Genomic DNA, 19,258 nt, shown 5'->3' with positions numbered 1-19,258 from the left:
TCTAAGGCCAGATGGACTTACAACAGTGGATTTCTTTATGGTATGAAATAGAGATCTCAGAATTGCAAGTAATAAATATGATTCTGATAAGCACTTCTCCACAGGGAAATAAGAAACTCCTAAAAAGTTTTCTGTGAAGTACCTTCCTCTTCATGTCCTGTATTACTCTATACTTATAAATAATAAAATAGGATACTGATAACAGTAGCTTTATGTAAGCAAGCTTAGAAATCACGTTCAGATAAGTGCTTTTGACCTAAATCTTGTAGCGCCTCGATCTGACATATAACCCCACAACTGTGAAATTCTGTATGAGATTTAGCAGTTTGAAGCTGCTAACTGACCCAGCCATAAAGCAGCAGAGATAAGGATTTAAGGCACGATATGATACAATTAGACATTCACCTCCTATTTACTTCAGTCCATTTCAGTATTTACCTACTTAAAAGTTGCAAGCTTTTTATTAAAATGTAAATGCTGGTACGCCATATATTTATACACAGCTAACAACAAGAAAAAAGGACTCTCACAAATTAGATTTCTGTGAATGAAAAGGGTAAACAGGAGATGCTTCTGCAAAACTCTTCTAGACATGCAGAGATAAAGGATGTTTCTACCACACAAAATAATCAGATACAAAAATAGCTGTTCAGAAACAGCACACCTAAGGAGTACTTTAATCAAACATTTAGGTTACCTGCCAAAAGGACCATGATCTCTTCAAAATGCAATGCGGATTAAAGTGTTATCTAACACAAGCAGAAAACTAACCTTGGAGTGGAAGTTCGAAATGTGTTCATCATAATTTTCATGTCTTTGGATAGAGAAACCAGCTTTTTCAGCTAGATTGCAAAACTGGTTTAAAGTATTCCCTCTGTGTGGAGCAAATACCATTGCTTTTCCCTGGAACATTAAAAAGAGAATTTATACATTTTTTAAATTGGACGGGAATGAGATATAACACGCACCTGACTTAGCTTTTAATATACACAGGCTGGAAAAAACAATTGTTCTTTTGGTAAAGTATGAAAACAGGATAATATAAATCATTGTTCGAAATGTGCAATATTTCTGTGATTAAACAAAAGCAAAACAGAAACTAATAAATTCTGTAGAGAACTGCCAACTGCAACACATCTGCTCCCTTTCACATAATAGCAGCGGCTACAAATTACCTAGCTAAAACTCAGTAAAGGCACACAAAACATACCCTCAATGCAAAGCCATTTGATAGCTCATGACCACACAAAGACTGTAAATAATATTTTTCTGTTTTTACCCTCACACATAGAAGAGTACCTCCCACTTGATGTCAGTGGAATTACAACAGGGCAAAATGGAAGGCAAATGAGACCCAATCATTAATTTTTTTAGAAAAGATATTTTAAACTACCTGAGCAGTGCAACTGGATTTGACCCTAAATGGGAAAATTGCATTGAAAGCACAACTTAATATTCTTGCATAGTAATTTGGGATCTTTCAAGATGATCACGCCATTTATGATGCCCAGGCAATATGTTACAGTCCATTAGCTAGAAGTTTGTTCACCCTTCTGTATTTAAGAAAACAAAAATGCTTTACCTTGAACTGATAAGATTTTAGACAGCCTGTGCGAAATATTCACCCCAAGCCTAACCTACTTCAAATAGCATCTTTTAAAATCTTATTTGCGAAATTAATTCTAATTGGCTGAGTATTGTGCTCTGTCACTTGGAATGAAAACTGGTTGAAGAGCTGTAAACAAAGGTTAATACCAACAAACAGCGTACCAAATTGAGGGGAACACAAAGCTTACTGCGAGTTCTTTTATTTAACTTCCATGTTAATGACAGCTATGAGTAATTTGTGAGGTGCTGTAAGCAACCAAGTAGACAAAAAAAAATTTTTTTAGGAGTCTGATCGAATTACAGAATTGATTATACACTGTTAAACAACATTTGGCTAAAGAAAATGCAATTTTATGTATTAGAAAAAAAATAATAAAAAGATCGAATGAAAGAAGGTCAGTAAGAATTTGGGAAAGTTATAATGCTGACACAGTGAGGAGGATAGATGACATATCTATGTGCCACAGCACATGCACTCATACACTGAGACAACACTCAGTGAGGCAGCAAGTAAAACTACGTCAGTGTCTATGGTACTAATGTGTACATAAAAGACTGCAATCATTAATACCATAGCACTGTATTTATTCTCACAATGTCTCCGTGAGATAGGGAAATACTGTTATCCTCATCTCTCTCATGGGAAATTTAAGCACAAAGGAGACCGAGGGCAATACCCAAAGCAACTCATTTTTGTTCATTTGTGTATCTATAACTTCCATTTTGTGGCTAAATAATTTTGTGTGCAAAGGGGTTTAAAGGCACTGGCATTGCTTATGTAAATGTTAGGTCTGAATATAGGCTCAGGATGAAAAACATTAAACACAGGAAATTCACAATCAATGTAAAATGTGCCGTAACTCCCCAAACATCCTTGGCATGCTTTTATGTTACCAGGCAGAAGTCAGTAGCAAAGGGAGTCTTCAGCTGAGGATCCTCCTCTTCCTGCTACCAATTTATGCTCTCTAGAAAGCTGTTCTGCAGAGACCCTTCCTAGCAGAAGGATGAGACTCCCCTGGAGTCCCTCATTTTCCCCAGCAACTTCACAGTAATGGGAAACGTGTACCCCATCCAGGGCATTTACTGACACTACCATTTGTGGGGATTTCAGCAGTGGTTGAACTTTCTGAATTTCTTGAGGTGCCAAGCTCAAGGTCAGTCACTGTTCCAGCAGCTTCAGTGAGGAAGTAAGGTTCATACACTGTCACTGCTGCCCTTAGACTTCAATTTGGAGTCAGCAAACTATGCAATCAGACCTTCTCACACTCTATAGACTAAATACTTCAAATATAATTTGAAAGAGCAGTACAGTAAAATAGAGTGTAACACGGTATATCTCTTAAAACCAGATTGAAAATCTTGAAGTAGCTTCAGAAAAATAGAATGGTCATTCACAGACATCACCACACTGTTCCTTTTGGCCTGCTCGTTAGCTGGCATAAAAAGCCATTCCACTATTGAATTTACTGCACGTCTAAAACACACTTGGATGGATGGTAAGATGGATCTTGCCATTGCTAACTAAAAAAAAAAAAAAATTAAAGAAAAAATGAAAAAAATGAACCATGATTAAGTTTATCACTACAATAAAATAAAAAGATGGCAAATACTGTGGTCAATTCTAGTCTAACATAATCTCGGCTTAAAGCAGTTTCTGATAAATTCCCTGATCTGCGTATTTCTGCTACCTGTTGTTTGGGATTGCATTTACATTTCTACTTTTAAAATCTTACATCCTGTTTTAATAAGATCCTATTATCTTCATTGGGATTTTGAGGGGAAAAACGGCAAAGGAATCATATCCAAAATTAAAAAAAAAAAAAAAGAAACTTTTTTTTTAACAAAAATATGCAAACAGCTGCTTATTCTGCAAGTGAAACTAAATGTATATTTTAATGATAGGTAAACAGTAAAATTAAATGTATGTAAACCAAATCGCTTGCTTACAAGAGGAATACAATAATGACCCTCAAGATTAATTTCTTTAATGAAAAATTCCAGTTTCCGATTCTTGGAACTGGTTTTCAGATAATGTTTGCCTCTGTAACAAATTCAGATAAGAAGTTTCAGCCCCCAGGAACTCTGCAAGCTGCAAATTTCTGCCTACATGAATTCATGTCCTTCTGTCCTGTGCCAACACAAATGTCCAAGAAGCCATACTATGAATCAGACAACTGAAATTAAGAGAATCCCTCTTTCCAGGAAAACAAAGTTAGTGAAGACACACAATTCTGCAACGTTATGACGCCACAAAGATGCCATTAGCCACAAATAAATAATGCCAAATAATATCCTTAGTGCAGAAGGAAATAGCAAATTCTTTAAAGAACGGTGAGAATAGATGATCTGTGCTCAATTTCAAGTCAGTTTTTAGAATACCTATTTTCTATTTATTTTTAAGTTTTCTGCTCTATTATTTTTATAGAATTCTTTTATTCTAGTTGTACCTGAGTTGTTAACACCACAAAGATGTCTTTCATCTAAATGGGTCTTTAATTTGTTTCTTTGTCAATTTGCCAAAATATTACTAATCATGAAATATAACTTCTACTTTTGAGTCAAATTAACTCATGCAGAAAATTGTACTTAATCAAAACAGTTTACAGCTTATCTTGGGCATAAACTAGTGCCCATAAACTAATCTTAATTATCACAACTAATGAACAAGTTTGGTATTTATTTTTCTTTTACATGGTGAAGAATAGTGCCATTAAATAAAATGCACTCTGATGTTATCCTTGGATTTAATCAGAGCAATACAGAACAGGAAAAATCATAACTAAGTGTGACTACATCTTTTCCTGGGATCTCAAATGAGCATATGAAAGACATGAGTCTTTCAAGTAAGAGCATATTCTTGATGGCATCTCTCTTTAGCATGCCTTTTTTTTCTTAATGAGAAAGCTCATTTAAGATGTCCACGCTTCCAGCTCCTACCACACAAAATCTCTTGCTGTCCTCTTATTTATGGATATCAGTTATCTGTAAAGCCATTCCATCGGTGGATAACCATTCATATGGTCATCCATGATGTGGAGGTGGGAATAAGTGGCATGGAGCTGGAATATCTGGAGATAGCTTTACTGATGAGAGAAAGGAATCATTGTCTAAAATTCCTGCATCGGCTGTGCTAAAATATGCACACCATGCATACGACAAGAAACAAAAAGCCATTGCCCTTTACATCATTTACATTCACAAAGAATTGCCCCAAAAAGGCATATTCTGAATTCGAATTAGCTGACTGCAAGCAAGAAAGACAGGCTGGTGTTGGTTTAAAGGCAGGTTAATAATTCCTGGACTGTTTACAGACTTGAGATGTATACCCTGGTGAAAAATTCAGGCTGCTTTACCCTCACCATGCTTTAATTCACTTCCTACACTTGAGTTAGCCATTCCAGTGAATGAATGTGTGTGTGTACATATACATATATATGCACATACACATTCTTTTGCCAATACAGACTACCATGACCAGTGGGAGAAAAAGCAACTGATAACTATTACTCTACTCTAGCTAAAACTCTAGATGTCCTGTTACCAGGACATCTCTTATATGCTTCCTGCTGCCCATAGTCTTCTTCCATAACATCTTTTCATGCTGCCAGCGCAGTGGCCTATAGCGATAGCTGAATAACCATGTGAGGGCACTGATCCAAGCTGAAAAAAAATTTTTTTTGCCTTTTTAAAAATTGAGATAATCTTTGTGTTCCTAATCACCTCTAGTCCTCAAAATTATTGCATAGTGGCAGCAGATGGTGCAACATCGAAATCAGAATGCATAACTGGCTAGGAGTTCCCTGTATCTCCCTTGCTTTTACTGACAAAAATATCTGGGTAACTTTTCCCCCAGGGTGACTACATTTCTCCTGTCTGCCTGGCAGCTTTGATCCACATCTCATTAAAATCATTCAGACTTAAGTAACTTGCCTTAAGTCACTCAGGAAGGTCCATGACAGAACCAAGAATAGAAACCTGATCACTCTTAGTAAAGAATGGGATTACTTACATGGCTAAAATGACTCAGTTTCTTAAATCTTTGCACGTTCCAGTCTTATATTCCTTATGTAGAGAAAATCTCTCGTAGAAAAATTAAAATGAAACTCTTAAATAAAATTTGGAGAAAGCATTGTTAACACTAAATAGCTTTGTGTTGAAGTGGAAACGTTCCCATACGGAAAGATTTGTATGGCAAGCATGAAAGGTAAAAATCCTTTTTATTTCTTACACACTTCCTTCATGTGTTTTCTTCTATTCCCCTTTTGATCTCTCTCTCTCTTTTTTAATTTAGATTCAAGAATATTTATTGGTTATAAATGTATGCATATAACAGCTTCTTTCTGCTTGTAAGTCACTCAAGTTTATTTTACTAGCCTAGAAGACTGAGATATGTAAAATATTTTCTCAGTGATACTCATATAGAACATGCAGCACTTTAATAAGAGCTTGATTTCACTATGTTCTGAAGTAGAAAACATGTAAATACAAGGCTTACTTCAACTATGAAAAAAAAAGTTTTGTGCTACAACATATGCATAAGGGGTTTATTCCTTTCATATAAACAGAAATGAAAAGACAAAATATTCTTTCATAAAAAATAAATACACAATGACAAAGGTTACAATTGAAGGGATTACAGATGACAGAAGGCAACATAAAAACTTTCAATATCATACTTTTACTTTAATATGAAGACATTATTATCAAAGGAAAATACTTGAGAAACGCTTTGATAAAAATAATCTCATGCTATCTTTGAAGCGGTTTCATTTATTTTACTACCCACTGTGTTCCTTATCAGAAGGCCAAGTATAAGAAGTTTCCTAGTTTATGATTAGGAAAGAATCTGATAGATTAGAAGACTCAATTGAAGTTGGACATAATAAGTATTAAAGTATTACATGACATTAATCCTGCCATTCCATTACTCTCTCAATCATTGTGCACAGACTAATTATTCTGAAGCCAGTGTTCAGGAGAAAATAGAAACATACTTACACTGGGTTGGAGTAATCTCTTTATTGCATCAACAAGGCTAGCTCTGTACCGGTCCAGAAACAGGCTGACATTGAGAAGAGAACAGAATCCAGATTAAAATGGGTTTTCAATTCTAATGATACTAATGCAGATAAGTACAAGGCTAATTACATATGTTTACACAATGCTGTAAAAGAGAAACTGTGGTCTACATTTCTGTGGTCCAATTCAAGTACTTTTTAATTAAAAAAATAAACAAAAATAGGTGAAGCCGGAAGCAAATATCATCTAAACCAAAGCTCAAATATCAGCACAAACCTTTGTAAGGCTGAAATTCACAGATCACATATACATGCTATTAAAATACTACCCTATCAGAAATCAGAACCAATACACCGTGATAGAAAGCTAACATTTTACATGCTTTCTGTACAAGGGAGGGTGGAATTTTTAGAACTATCTTCTGTTGTACTTTGGGTGCTATTATTAAAGGTATTTTTTTCCTCTTCCCTTTACAGTTGTACTATTAATTAATTATTATGTATTATGCATATTTTTCTTATTTTTATATCTATGTCTATATTTTCACATAAATTTTTACAATCCCCTAACTCCTCACTCCTTCAAATGCTGTTCAGACACAATGACCGAGATCATACAGAGTTGTCCTCCCTCAAGACTGAAATCCTTCATATCCTGTACTGACAGCAACAAAGTCCATTTTTCTCATGCAATGTTGCCAACATGCTGAGCCCTTTTATTGCATTATTTTTCATTCTTTGTAATAAAACTACTTCAGTTTCTGTCAAGCTCAAGTTTGGCATTTTGTCCATTCTTGATGGTGCTTTTTCTACAGTCTCCATTACTTTTTACTAAAATAACACTTTCTGAAGGGTGGATGATTTCCTTCCACGTTTGAAATTTCCAAATGCAACAGTGGCCTGCCAGTCAGTAATAACAGAATATGTGTGGATATTTAAGTAAGGACACTACACAGATACCAAAGAGAATACAGCATTAAGTATCAAAAGGTGAAGCAGCCGTGTAAGAACTGTAAATTTTCCCACTCAGGAAAATAAAAAGGCTTCTCAGCAACTAAATATCAATAAAAACCGGCAGATCCCCATATTGTTGGAAAATGTGTTAGACTGGTTATCCACCTACCCACACATTTCTTGGAGAACGTTTTGTATAGAAGTGTGGCATTTTTAATTCCTTCAGGCAGATACTGAAGTCCTGGATGATAAGCCCACTAACTGACGGGCTGCCGAAAAGGAAATTCAAGTTTTAGCAGTCGGCATGATAGCTGCTCTTCAACTTTGATTAATCTTATTGGAAGAAACGGAGAAATATTTATTTAAACTTAATTCATTGAAACAGCAGTTGATCTCTGTAATGTCTTCTGGGAGCTTTAGTCACACTCATTTCAAATAGATCTCCATGCAGATAGATGATACCATAAGATGTTACTTTGTCAGGAAAATGGCCACCTGCAGAAGAGGTTGAATATGCTGCACGAGTTCTCTCCAAAAAGAATCTCTAAAAAAATAATTTTCTTCAGCATGAAGCATCACAATTTTGATGCACTTTGCCAGAGCTAGAATTCATTTTTCTGGGACCTTCATACCATTCTGTCTTTTTACAATGAGATGGGGGCACAATTACTGCTACCAGTCTCATTCCTTTACAGTGACAAAACTATAGGTCTTTGTTCACCAGGAACTTCAAATATTCAGGTGATCCGCCAAGAGATTGGACAACTTCAAGGATACCATTTCTGCCTGACACCCACTTGATATTTCACTGTTTAAGGAGACAGACTGAGACCTGCCAGGTGCTCTGATCAGAAGGAGGATGGAAGAACATTTCTATCTTCTTCCCTCTGAGTTGGAGGATACCCTGGATGAGGAAAATCCAGAAGAACTTGTCAGATGATCTGTGATGCACATAGGTCCGGCATAGGATTTGGCCCATGGAAGGAGATTTAGTCACGCAATTCCTCTTAGCAGTAGCATTTGTAGGATTAAATACTAACATAGCATAGAATATGTACCCCTTGGAAAATCCTTTAAAGCTCATTGAAATTACGTAATATATTGTTCTAAACCACTCTCACTTTGTTCTCATACCTCATTTTAAATTTGGCTTGGTTCACACTGGTGGACTCAGTATTGTTTTTTCTATTAAAGAATTGATAAACGTTTTTTTCTGTAAAAAATAACTCATGTTTACATAGAAAAGAACCTTTGAAAAATATAGCCCAGGACAAGAATAAATAGTTTTTTTGGTCCAGAAAAAGTTTCTGATCCTGGCAGAAAAGAGGCAAGAACATGGTTTATGACTTGGCCTTTGTGTAGGCAGTGCTGTTAATCTCAAAAATCACATGAAAGTTTACACCAAAATTGTATGTAAGCAAGCCATAACAAAAGATTTAATAAAAAAGGTAGATTCTTTGTTCATTTCATTCCTCTGCTTTGTCCTGTTATCTTGTGCCTTGCAACAACTGGCATATGCTTACATTTTATAGACTGCAATGTGAACTTATTCTTCTTTTTGTATATTTTCAACTAGAAAAGGAGCTTAGCTTACAGGTGTACTTCAGAAATGATTGCATGTACAGGTAGTGTGCCCTGTGTATGAGTCACTTTTAGTTGACCTTCACCTATATGGCTAACGTAAACCAAAAAAAACCTTCTACATTGTCAGATTGCAGTGCACTTGAAAGTGTGGGCAAGAAAACAGACATGAATGATAGTTTTAAACTGAGGAAGAAATCTTACTGTATTCCTGCTTAACGATTTATCTATATTAAATGAAATATTAACAGGAAAAAAAAAAAAGGTATATTTTAAACTGTCTAAAGAATATTTTAAGTTCAGTTTTGCATTCCTGGTGAATCCAAGACTCTTCATGACTTCATCAAGAGTCTCAGATATGAAAGTAATGTGGGAAAGGCCTGCCAGATTCTGCTGTGAAAATCCTTGCACACGTGCCAAACTTCAAGAATATGATCACTCTGACTAAATAAAGTTAGATACTATGCATTTACAAAGTGGTATGAGGTTTTATTCTGTCTCAACATTAAAATAATGTGTAAAAATTCAGATTGCAAAAACCTGCAAGGCAAAGATTTTTCAGTTAGCTCTCCCCTAATTGCCCTGACTGTCTTCTTGGACTAAAAATCTCAGTAACATTTTTCTTACTTTCTTTATTTGTCTTAACAAAGAAAACAATCAGAAATCTGAGGCACTTTGGAGTTTTGGATGAGTCTTGTTTGTGGCCCATCCTCACAGACACCTGTTATTTGTCCTCTCTAGTCATACTTATGCTCACATTTCCAGCAGCTGCCTGACTTTGCACCTATAAGTGCAGGTCAAATGAAAGTTCAGAATTCTGGCAGCCCCACCTGGCCTTGAAAATGCCCCTTAAAAAATCGAGGTGAGTGGATATGCACTAAAAATTCTTTTATTTCAGTAATTTCTTCCAATGTATCCTTCTTCCAGGTGTAGACTTGCCAAGATATACATTTTTTTCCTTATTTTTTATCTCATAGTTGACATTTTGCAGGTTATTTCGGAACTGCTGAGCCATGAAACTATTTTTATTGTCAAAATCCTGAATGGTTAAATAATGACTAGCTTTCACTGTTTGGCTCTTATTTATTTTATAATCTAGTTGAGCTTCTAAATTTAGCTGTTAACTAATAGACTGTCTGTTCTGAGAAGTAACTTATTTTCCACCCCTGCACACAAGGTTTATGAACGTCTGACTGTAAATATATGAATATAAACACATCACCGCCTGTTGTAATCATGTACATTTTTACTTCAACCTCCATGTGGATTTGGAATATGTTTATGAATAGAGCTTGTTTTCATGTAAATGGGATCAAGCAGTACCACTGGTTAGCTATTCAGGGAATCAGACAATATCACCCTTGCTGGAAATACTTCAATAAAAATTTATCCATGTACCTAATATTTGAAGTCAGATTTTTTGCTTTATAGTTCTCTGTTCTAATCCCAGATTTTATTGACTGACAATGAGCTATATGGTGGTGTTAAACTAAATACAATCTCTCCTATCTGTTTTTATCACTGAATACTTCAGGTTTCAGCTGTGGAGCTGCAAGAATAGAAAGAGATTTCTTTTCCTCTTCATTGACAGCCCAAAAATTCAGAAAGCAAAAATCCTGCCAATGGTTCTAAAGCCCATTCTGTATCTCAGAGGAGAAATACATGAAAATGAAAAGAAGATTTGAGTTTGATAAAGCATGGAACACTTTTTTCCCCAGCTTTTTCATGTATCAGAAAATCTAGCGTCCGTAACTAAAAGAATGATTTTTAAAAGAAGCAAACATTAAGGGATTTCATGCTTATTAAATTAGATATATGGGCGCTTGGAATAAGAAAACAGAGGCAATTTCTGAATAAAAACATGTACTTTAAACTAACCTGCACATTTCTATTTATTTTTTAGAAATCTATAAATATTTATACACTTACCTGCATCTTAAGTGCTTCAAAATAAACATATAAAATGCAGGGATTGCAAATGCATAATGTATTTTACCTGTCATGTGTGATTCTTTGTTTCCTAAAGAAACTACAGTTTTTCCAAAAAGACTGGGAGGAGTATTAGCAAGAACATTACTGGAAAAAAACCCACCAACTTAAGTCTCACTCTGCTGTACTCACAGCACAAATAGGATGACATGGTGTGAGTATCAAGAATACAAGAGATGGCACAGCCAGGTTGTTTTGATATTTGCGTGAAGAACAAATTTAACTCTAAATCTCTTGGCAAGACCTTGCTTCACCCACATAATCTGGAGAACATCCATATGTGAGCCTTGTCTAAGCCTCCGAGAAGACTGCTGCCCTCCTGCTCATGTCCGCCAGCACTCTGATCTGACTTTCATACTTAATCTGATCTAATCCTGCCCAGCATTAACTTCATCTGTGCAATGAAACCTGGAGTATCCATTCTAATATTTGGTGAGGAAGGCATTTACTAAATTACTTGCTGAAATCATATGGTGTTGTTTAGCTCCTTATTTTAATCAGATGATGCATCTCTGAGGCACATTATCAGCGATTAGTTAGAAACCCTTCTCTGTCCTTTTTGGGAACAAAGAACTCCTCTGAAATTAAATGAAGCACTGTTGCATTCTGCAAACAAACAGGTATTAAAATAGGAAAAAAGAGGACTAAATACACTTTCTCTGGTATTATACAAAAATGATAACTTTTTTTTGAAATCAGAAGAGTTTGCTTAAATAGCAAAATACACACACACACAAAAAACCCCAAAATAAAAATACCCTCAAACCATCAACAACAAAAATAAATAAATAAGCCCCCCCCCACACACAAAAAAAATAAAAATACCCTCAAACCATCACCGCCAAAAATAAATAAATAAATAAATAAATAAATAAGTAAGTAAGTAAAGCCCACCCAAAACTCTAGAGAAATATTTTATCAGAAGCCACTTAAAAAGAACATTGTTTGAAAAGACAATAGACAGCTTCACACTTCCCTTTGCTTTTTTCCTTTAACTATTTCTCACTAAGATGTATAAATCTGCTGAACTGAGCTATCCTAGGAAGTCTTTGTTTTTAGAATTTGGTTCTTTACAGTAGTGCAGTGCAACAAAACATAAACAGCTTTTTCTGGTTTAGACATTTAAAGGGTTAATAAGAAATATTAATGAAAGCCAGACTTACATTAAAATAACCAGTCTCCTAAATTAAATCTGCACATCTCTTTTTACACTTACTTTATATATTGAAAATAATTAATATTTTGCCATTTAAAAAGTTAGCATGCTGTAAATAAAGCAAGCACAATTCTACAAATTCAGTATCAATAATGGTTTCTGTCAATAAAATTTATTTCCATAAATTATTAAACAATTTACTGTACTGCAACATGTATCTGTCTTTTCACAAATTAAATGGTGTACTCTGATTTTTTTTAAGAAGAATTCTCTTACAATTAACACGTGCCACTGTAAATAACAAACATAAAGCCTTTTTTCTACAAATACTGCTGTCAAATTGATTTAAGAAGCATAATGTCATGGGGAAAAAAGGGTTATGAAATCTTTTTTTCCTTGGAAAGATTTTCCAGGGAGCAAAAAATATATCCCCTTATATCAATAGTCAGATCTTCCCTAAGAAGTAAGCTAATTGAGCTGTTTGTGTTGATAAACTCCCTTTTCTCCAGACTGTTCCTCACTGAGCCATAATTATTTGCAATTTGCCTAAGTCGTCCATTTACTGATACGTCAAGCATGAAACAGAGGCAATTCCAGAAAATGGAAATGCTTCTCAAAATCAATCTTTGGGAAATAATGCGGTAGAAGTTACTGTGTGATAGAAGACTACCTTATAACTGTCACATGGAGATGAATATTAATTTGTTGAGGTTAAGGTGGCTTTGTGCTTCATTTGTTGACTTTGCTTAGCCATCAGCAAGCAGCACAGTACAATTACTCCAGCAAAGCTATTTTTCTAACATGAGTTTTATGATTTTTATGTACTTACCAGTCAGCACACATAACAATGTCAAAATGTCCTTCCAGTTGAGAGACATCTGTCTCATTATCCCATCGTAAAATGCTAGAGGAAAAAAAGATTTTTTTTAAATGAAGAAAAAATAAAAAAGGACTTCTGTTTTTCATCTTGAGATTTTAAAAATATTAATATTATTCTATGTGAGACAGGAGTGCTTTTAAGAGCATATACTTGTTACTTTCAAAAATGAATGTAAAAATATTATTGTGTATATTTTTTGGTTTAAAATCTCAAAGGCAAAGAGCCACCTTTTAATTATATCAGAAAGGCAATCCACACAGGTTCTGATGAGTGGCTCACCAACATTCATTTCTGAGTTATTGACACCTGTACAGCCTCAGATTTTCACCCCCTAGCACCACTGCATGAGGAACTGAAGCCTGGGTATTGCCAATCCAAATGAAATAGAAATTTGCAGACCAAATGTGAACTCATGGATCTTCGTCACATCTGGTGGGTGAGCTGGCCATGTTTCTCACTGATGAAGTGAGCATTCACTTGGACTCAGGGGAGGAAGGACAGGGCGAAAGAATGCCAAGCTTAACCCTGGTGCTGGCTATGTCACCTCAGGCAAGCTTAAAAATACAGCAGTTCTGACTTTGTCAACACCTATTCTCTTGTAGGTGATATGTTATTTAATTCTGAGATGACTAATAACAGGAAAGGATGCACTTTTGTGCAAAGTTCTTTTTTGTTTATAAACACTGCCAATTTATGTAGCTGCCACAGAGGATTTTGGTGCTTGGCTCCCTCTTAAAAAAAAAGCAAACCAGTGTTGGAATTTACGGCATACTTAAAATATCATTACCCCAGAGATTTGAAGCTGCATTATATTTCTACACTATTTTTCAGAAAAAAAAAAAAGAAAAAGAAAACCCTATCGTTCTTTTTCATTTCCTGGTTATTTTTAATAGAAAGTAGATAAATATTTATGGGAAAAGCACTTGTGGGGGAAGGGTCTAATCTGATCTTGTCAGGTTGTGCATGCTTATCTCAGTTTTGTATGAGTCTTGACCAAATAGACCCTTTAGTCTTCCCACAGCTATAATCTACTTCTGGTTAAAAGCCATCTCCATTCACATCCTAGTCCTAATATTTAACTGAGGATCAGTTATAATGCATTCATTCAAAAATGTTCACTAAGCATGCAGGAAAAAAATATATTTTTTTCATTTACTATACTTTATGCAAAATGTTGGTAGATATATAGGTCATCTGAGACAGACTCACTGAGAATTAAGGTAGCAGTATATGTGTATATATATGTGCACAGACACAAAATTTGAAGGAGAATGCTTTCAAAAGGTGGAAATTATGAAAGGAGAGGTCCAATTGGTTGGGACAGCTTTGAATATGTGGGTGTTAGAGTACCCAAACAAACTGGGACTCATCAGCCCATTTGCCCTCCTGGAATTTACTGTGGCAATCCAAAGAGAGAAAAGAGTAGATTAATTTAATTTTTTCCTCCCAAATTGAAAGTATTCCAGATTTTAGAAGCCTAGGTAGCTTTGCACACTGGCACGCAGCAGGCATCCAGTAGTGGAAAGTGACAAAGGAGAGTTCTCACTCTCAGCTGCTGGCTGCCTGCTGGCTACCAGCAGCTTTTTCAACCCTGTTTCCGTGGAAACTTAGGTTCGAATGGTGAAAATTAGGTAAAGGTAAGTTCTGTGGGTTTAAAGCACGCACTCTAATATTTTAAGAATCTTGAAGCAGAACTGGGAATTGGTAGACGAACTGTGAGCCTTAAAAGGCTACCTTTGGTTCTCATTGCTACAGAAACAGAGATCTGATCAGTACCACTATAGGGACTTGAATTATGATTTTTTTAACCCATTTATTTACTGTACTTCACACACACAATTAGGGGGGCAGCCTCCTTGAAAACAAAGTCTCTCTCATGTTACTGTCAGGTTTGCATTGAGCACCAGAACACAGCGTTATCTCTGTATGCCCACTGTAGGCACAAGGCAGATGATGCAGCTAGGGAAAAGAAACGATAACGCTGGGCAAAATCTGTAGCAGATGACTTGCCAGGACCATGAGTAACATGGTTGGTATGTGTGTTGCAACAAGGAGCGAGCCAAGGGCCCCACACTCAGCCATAAGCCAATCTTCCTCCACTTGCCTGAAGTTGCACAAGTTGATCTTCTTCACCAGATCCAATACTGTTGTTTTGCAAAGGCCAGTAACAAATTGAAATGTAAGATTTTTAAATTCAATTTTTGCTATTAGCATTCAAAGGTATAATGAAAATCTTCATCCGGGGTGGGGTGGGGTGGATGGGAGATAACCACATAAACTAAAGATAATTTCTATAACATAAATAACACAACAGGAGTAATTCTGATCTCACTCAGGATGTAAGCACACCACTGGGAAAGGTGCGATGACAAGCTGTATATCCCTGTTATCCTTAGACAAGTGTAAATATGACCAGTAAGTGAAGCACAGCTAGGGTACATGAAGCTCAATACAGAGTTGGAAATTGTTAGGTAGCTTAATCTGGGCTACCCTATCTACACTGCTACCTGTTCAATGTTTTTACAAATTTGCATGAGCCGCAATCATACATCTGCACCTGCACCTGTAAAGCAGATATGCCCCCTCGTATTAGGGAATCAGAAATAATTCTGCTCAGAGTCAGCATTATTACATCATTAACACTGATGTCAGAATCATTTAATTTCAATTCCAGGGAAAGCAGCGAATCACTGTCAGGATATGTAAAAATACCATCAACTATCAATAAGACTACCTATACCCCAAATACAATTCCTAAATTTGAGTAACAGCAAAATCCACTGATGCTGCAAAACCACTGAGAAATGTGAAGATGTATCTAAATGCATGTAATCCATATGCACTTTATGTACTTTTTCTAGGGATTGTTGAGGACACGATTCATGGACTTAGTCGTCAGATTTAAAATGAATATCAAAGACAACATAAAGTAAGTGCTGACTGCAAGTCTATTTAAAGAAAACTCAGAAGAGTGTTAGCAACAGAAATATGAAAAAATCAGTCTTTATGAAGTTTCCCCTATAAAATCAAAATAAAATGAAACAATGCCATGCCATAAAAAGTCTTTTTTTTTCTGTCAGTATCATGCTGAGTGCAATCACAAAAAATGCAAGCCTTGGTAATCCTTTCTTCTTGTTTCCTTTCCAGCAATACTGAATTTGGGGACATAAAACAGACCATTTCCAGAAATGGTAAAATTCAGAACAGATTTTATTTACTAGTTATTTAATAATCAATAAGAAGTAGGGATAAATATTAACATGAGGACTGTGGTGCCAAACAATTGGGAAGACTGAGAAGATTTCTGTACAAAGTTGCGTTTTTCAATCTCTCTGAATTCACTGGGTGGTCATCTTTAATGGAAATAGCAGATAAGAGCATTCATGAGTTCAAATTAGGAAAGAAAAAGAAAGTTTTAAAGCACTTCCCCTGTAAAATAACCCTAATTTACGGAGGATAGTGTAACAAATGTCAACAGTCTTTATCTTATAGTAGTGAAGTATCACAACAATCTACAACAAAAGACCTGATTTAACTGGATTTTCATTTCCCATACCAAGTTCCTCATTACTATTTTTATTCAACTTCTGTTATTCAGTGGTTGTCTAGGCAGGTAACTTACATTAAAAAAAAAATCCAAAAAGCAAGTTAAGTCTTGGATAATAGAAACTTGAAACATTTCCAAGACTCTCTGAGATGTTTTTGAGATGAATGGCATAGGTTAGAGTAGCTCTCAAGTTAGCAAAAGAGTCACTGTGCAGATACAGACAAAAAGTCAAAATTAGAAGAAAGGACAAAAGACACAAGAGCCTGCCTTGCTTCAAACTGTATTAATAGTTGACATAAAGATTTTTTAAAATGCCCCTGTTAGCAGATGAACATCTACCTAGAACTACTCTCTACCCACCTCTTCTTTTAGTTTTAGTTTTAGTTTCAGTTTTGAAAAGTATTATCATTGGTTTGTATACTGCTTCAGGTAAAAGACTGAATCTGGGGATTTATATGACTTTTTTCTGTGATATTAACCAAGCATGTTCATTAACACATTAACAAAAGGCATCTCTGGGATGTTTCTTCACATCTTGATCTTTGTTTGAGATTGCTCAGTTTTTTATGAAGATGGATATTAACTACTGACAGAGGTGACGCATATACCTATCATTATAACTCCTCTGGAGTCTTTCACGTTTGCCTGCTATCATTTCCCCGTCTTTAATTTCTCATTAGGTTGTCCTTATTTCTCCATCTTCTTCTATCTTCTGCCTTCCTAAGTTTAGCTCTCTCACTTTGCTCTGTATACTTCTCCATTATTTCATCCCCCACAATGCGTAACTGGTATCAAGAGACCAAGGTTAAAACCTCAAATCACAGGTAACCAACATCAGTCATTCTTCCATTTTTCTCACGCCTCTACTCAGTTCGAATGCAACATTTTTTTGTACAATTGCTGATGGAAATTTCCCACATTTCTGATAATTTTGTAGCGCTGCATCGCAACGTCAACTTCCCCTGGATTTCACTTCTAGGCTATCTCATCTGTAAATGCAAATCCTACTACCCTATTCTGTACTACAGGCCATCTAGACTCACAAATCAACTATTTTCAAAGCCTCAGTGAGTGAGAAGTTCATCACAAGGCTTCATTCCTATTTCTGTTCCCTGATCTCTAGGGGCATAGCCATTAATTACAGTCTATAATCTAGATATAGTTTTGACCCTCCTCTATATTTGTAAACCTCAACTCTGTTCAGATTTTGCCAATTTTCTTTGCATAGCATCTCTTAGAAGTTTCCTGTCTACCCACTCACTTTAACTCTTGAACATGTCATCACTAACATCTTAACATTACAATATTGTTCTCTCCTGGAAAATGCAGTCTTTCCCTATTAATATTTATTCAGTAAGCTGCTGCAAAGATTGTTTTTCTTGCCTATAACCATGATCTTGTCACCTTTCCCTTTGTATTTTTCCAGGTAAGTTGCAAGTCTTGTCTTTCAAATGCTTCACAAAAGTTCACTTCCCTATTTGCTATCTCTCATTCAATATTGAAAGAACAGGTTCCTTCTTTAATCAGCCCTAATGTCAGCCTGCATTTTCCACTTAGCTTTTCAAGAAAGCACCTGTACAATTTTCTTCCACTCTGTTATCCACAGTCACAAACTTACTCCATTATCCTTGAAACTCTCCTTTAAAATAGTGCCTACAAAACCTAGAAAGAGGTTAGGCTACTCTTGTGCCTCTACCCTTGTCCATCATGCTGTCTACAGGTACCCTCGTTATCCTTCCTCACAATATTTATCTCTGGTTTTAGGCCATAGACTTTCTAACTGAAATTGCCTTTTTGATATGTGTTTGTACAATGCTTGGTACAATCTGTGGTGAAGCCTCATCGCATTAATAAACTATTAATCGCTAATTAAATCACTAATAAAAATGAAGGAAAACAAACAAACAATGAACCTAATAAACAACCAACCAACCAACAACAAAAAACCCCACAAAACCAAAACACTAACAAAACCAACAATCTTGGTTTTCCTGCCTAGAAGTTGCCTTTTAAAAGCAGACAATAAAGTTACTTGCTCCCCTTATTCCTCATTCTAAGAGTACCTTAACAACACACAACAGCTGCTCTGAAAGTAATGCCTCGTAATTGATCATGTTGGCCCACGATATCTGAGGCAGATGTTGGTGGTATGGCAGAAGAGGATGAACCTTCCCACCAATATTCCATTACATGTTGCTGCCATGTGACAGATGGCAGCAGAGGGGCAGTCTGACACTGTGGTGTCTGACATTGAAGTGTGTACGAAGCAAAGGTGTGTCACTGAATGTCACCCACTGACATTCCTTGATGCTTCCTGCATGTTTGTGGAAACCAAACAGTGGATGTGAGCACAATGAGGAGGTGGATGGTGCACTTCAGCAGCAGTAACGGCAGCAGAGGGTCTCCTCTCCTGGGGCAGATTTTTAAAAGTATAGCATGCAGGCTCCTGTTCACTGCAGGTGAAAATGCACAGCTATTGGTGGTGACTGCGTAAAATAGTGTTTTGTGTCTGAGAATTTGCTCTG

The 19,258-nt window shown here is 35.9% G+C and overlaps 2 protein-coding genes across 3 annotated transcripts in view; both read right to left on the bottom strand.

The window, feature by feature from the left end:
• CAMKMT (calmodulin-lysine N-methyltransferase) overlaps positions 1-19,258 on the bottom strand; it is a 195,059-nt gene that overhangs the window by 7,265 nt on the left and 168,536 nt on the right. The window contains exons 8-10 of the mRNA XM_065754724.1: positions 13,136-13,210; positions 6,607-6,670; positions 772-903 (exon numbers count right to left, since the gene is read on the bottom strand). Of these exons, the coding sequence (XP_065610796.1) occupies positions 772-903; positions 6,607-6,670; positions 13,136-13,210 (271 nt within the window). The remainder of the gene's footprint in view (positions 1-771; positions 904-6,606; positions 6,671-13,135; positions 13,211-19,258) is intronic.
• Positions 2,678-19,258, bottom strand: part of ABCG8 (ATP binding cassette subfamily G member 8) — a 451,150-nt gene continuing 434,569 nt past the window's right edge. For both annotated transcript variants that reach the window (XM_065754690.1, XM_065754699.1), the window contains exon 14: positions 2,678-2,691. The gene's annotated coding sequence lies outside the window, so the exon portion shown is untranslated. The remainder of the gene's footprint in view (positions 2,692-19,258) is intronic.

This window comes from Cyrtonyx montezumae, unplaced genomic scaffold (genome assembly GCF_038088225.1).
Source record: "Cyrtonyx montezumae isolate F1298 unplaced genomic scaffold, pur_monq_1.0 scaffold_0, whole genome shotgun sequence".
NCBI classification, from domain to species: Eukaryota; Metazoa; Chordata; class Aves; order Galliformes; family Odontophoridae; genus Cyrtonyx; species Cyrtonyx montezumae.
Note: the sequence above shows the minus strand (reverse complement) of the source record. Positions and strands in the feature narration are given on the sequence as shown.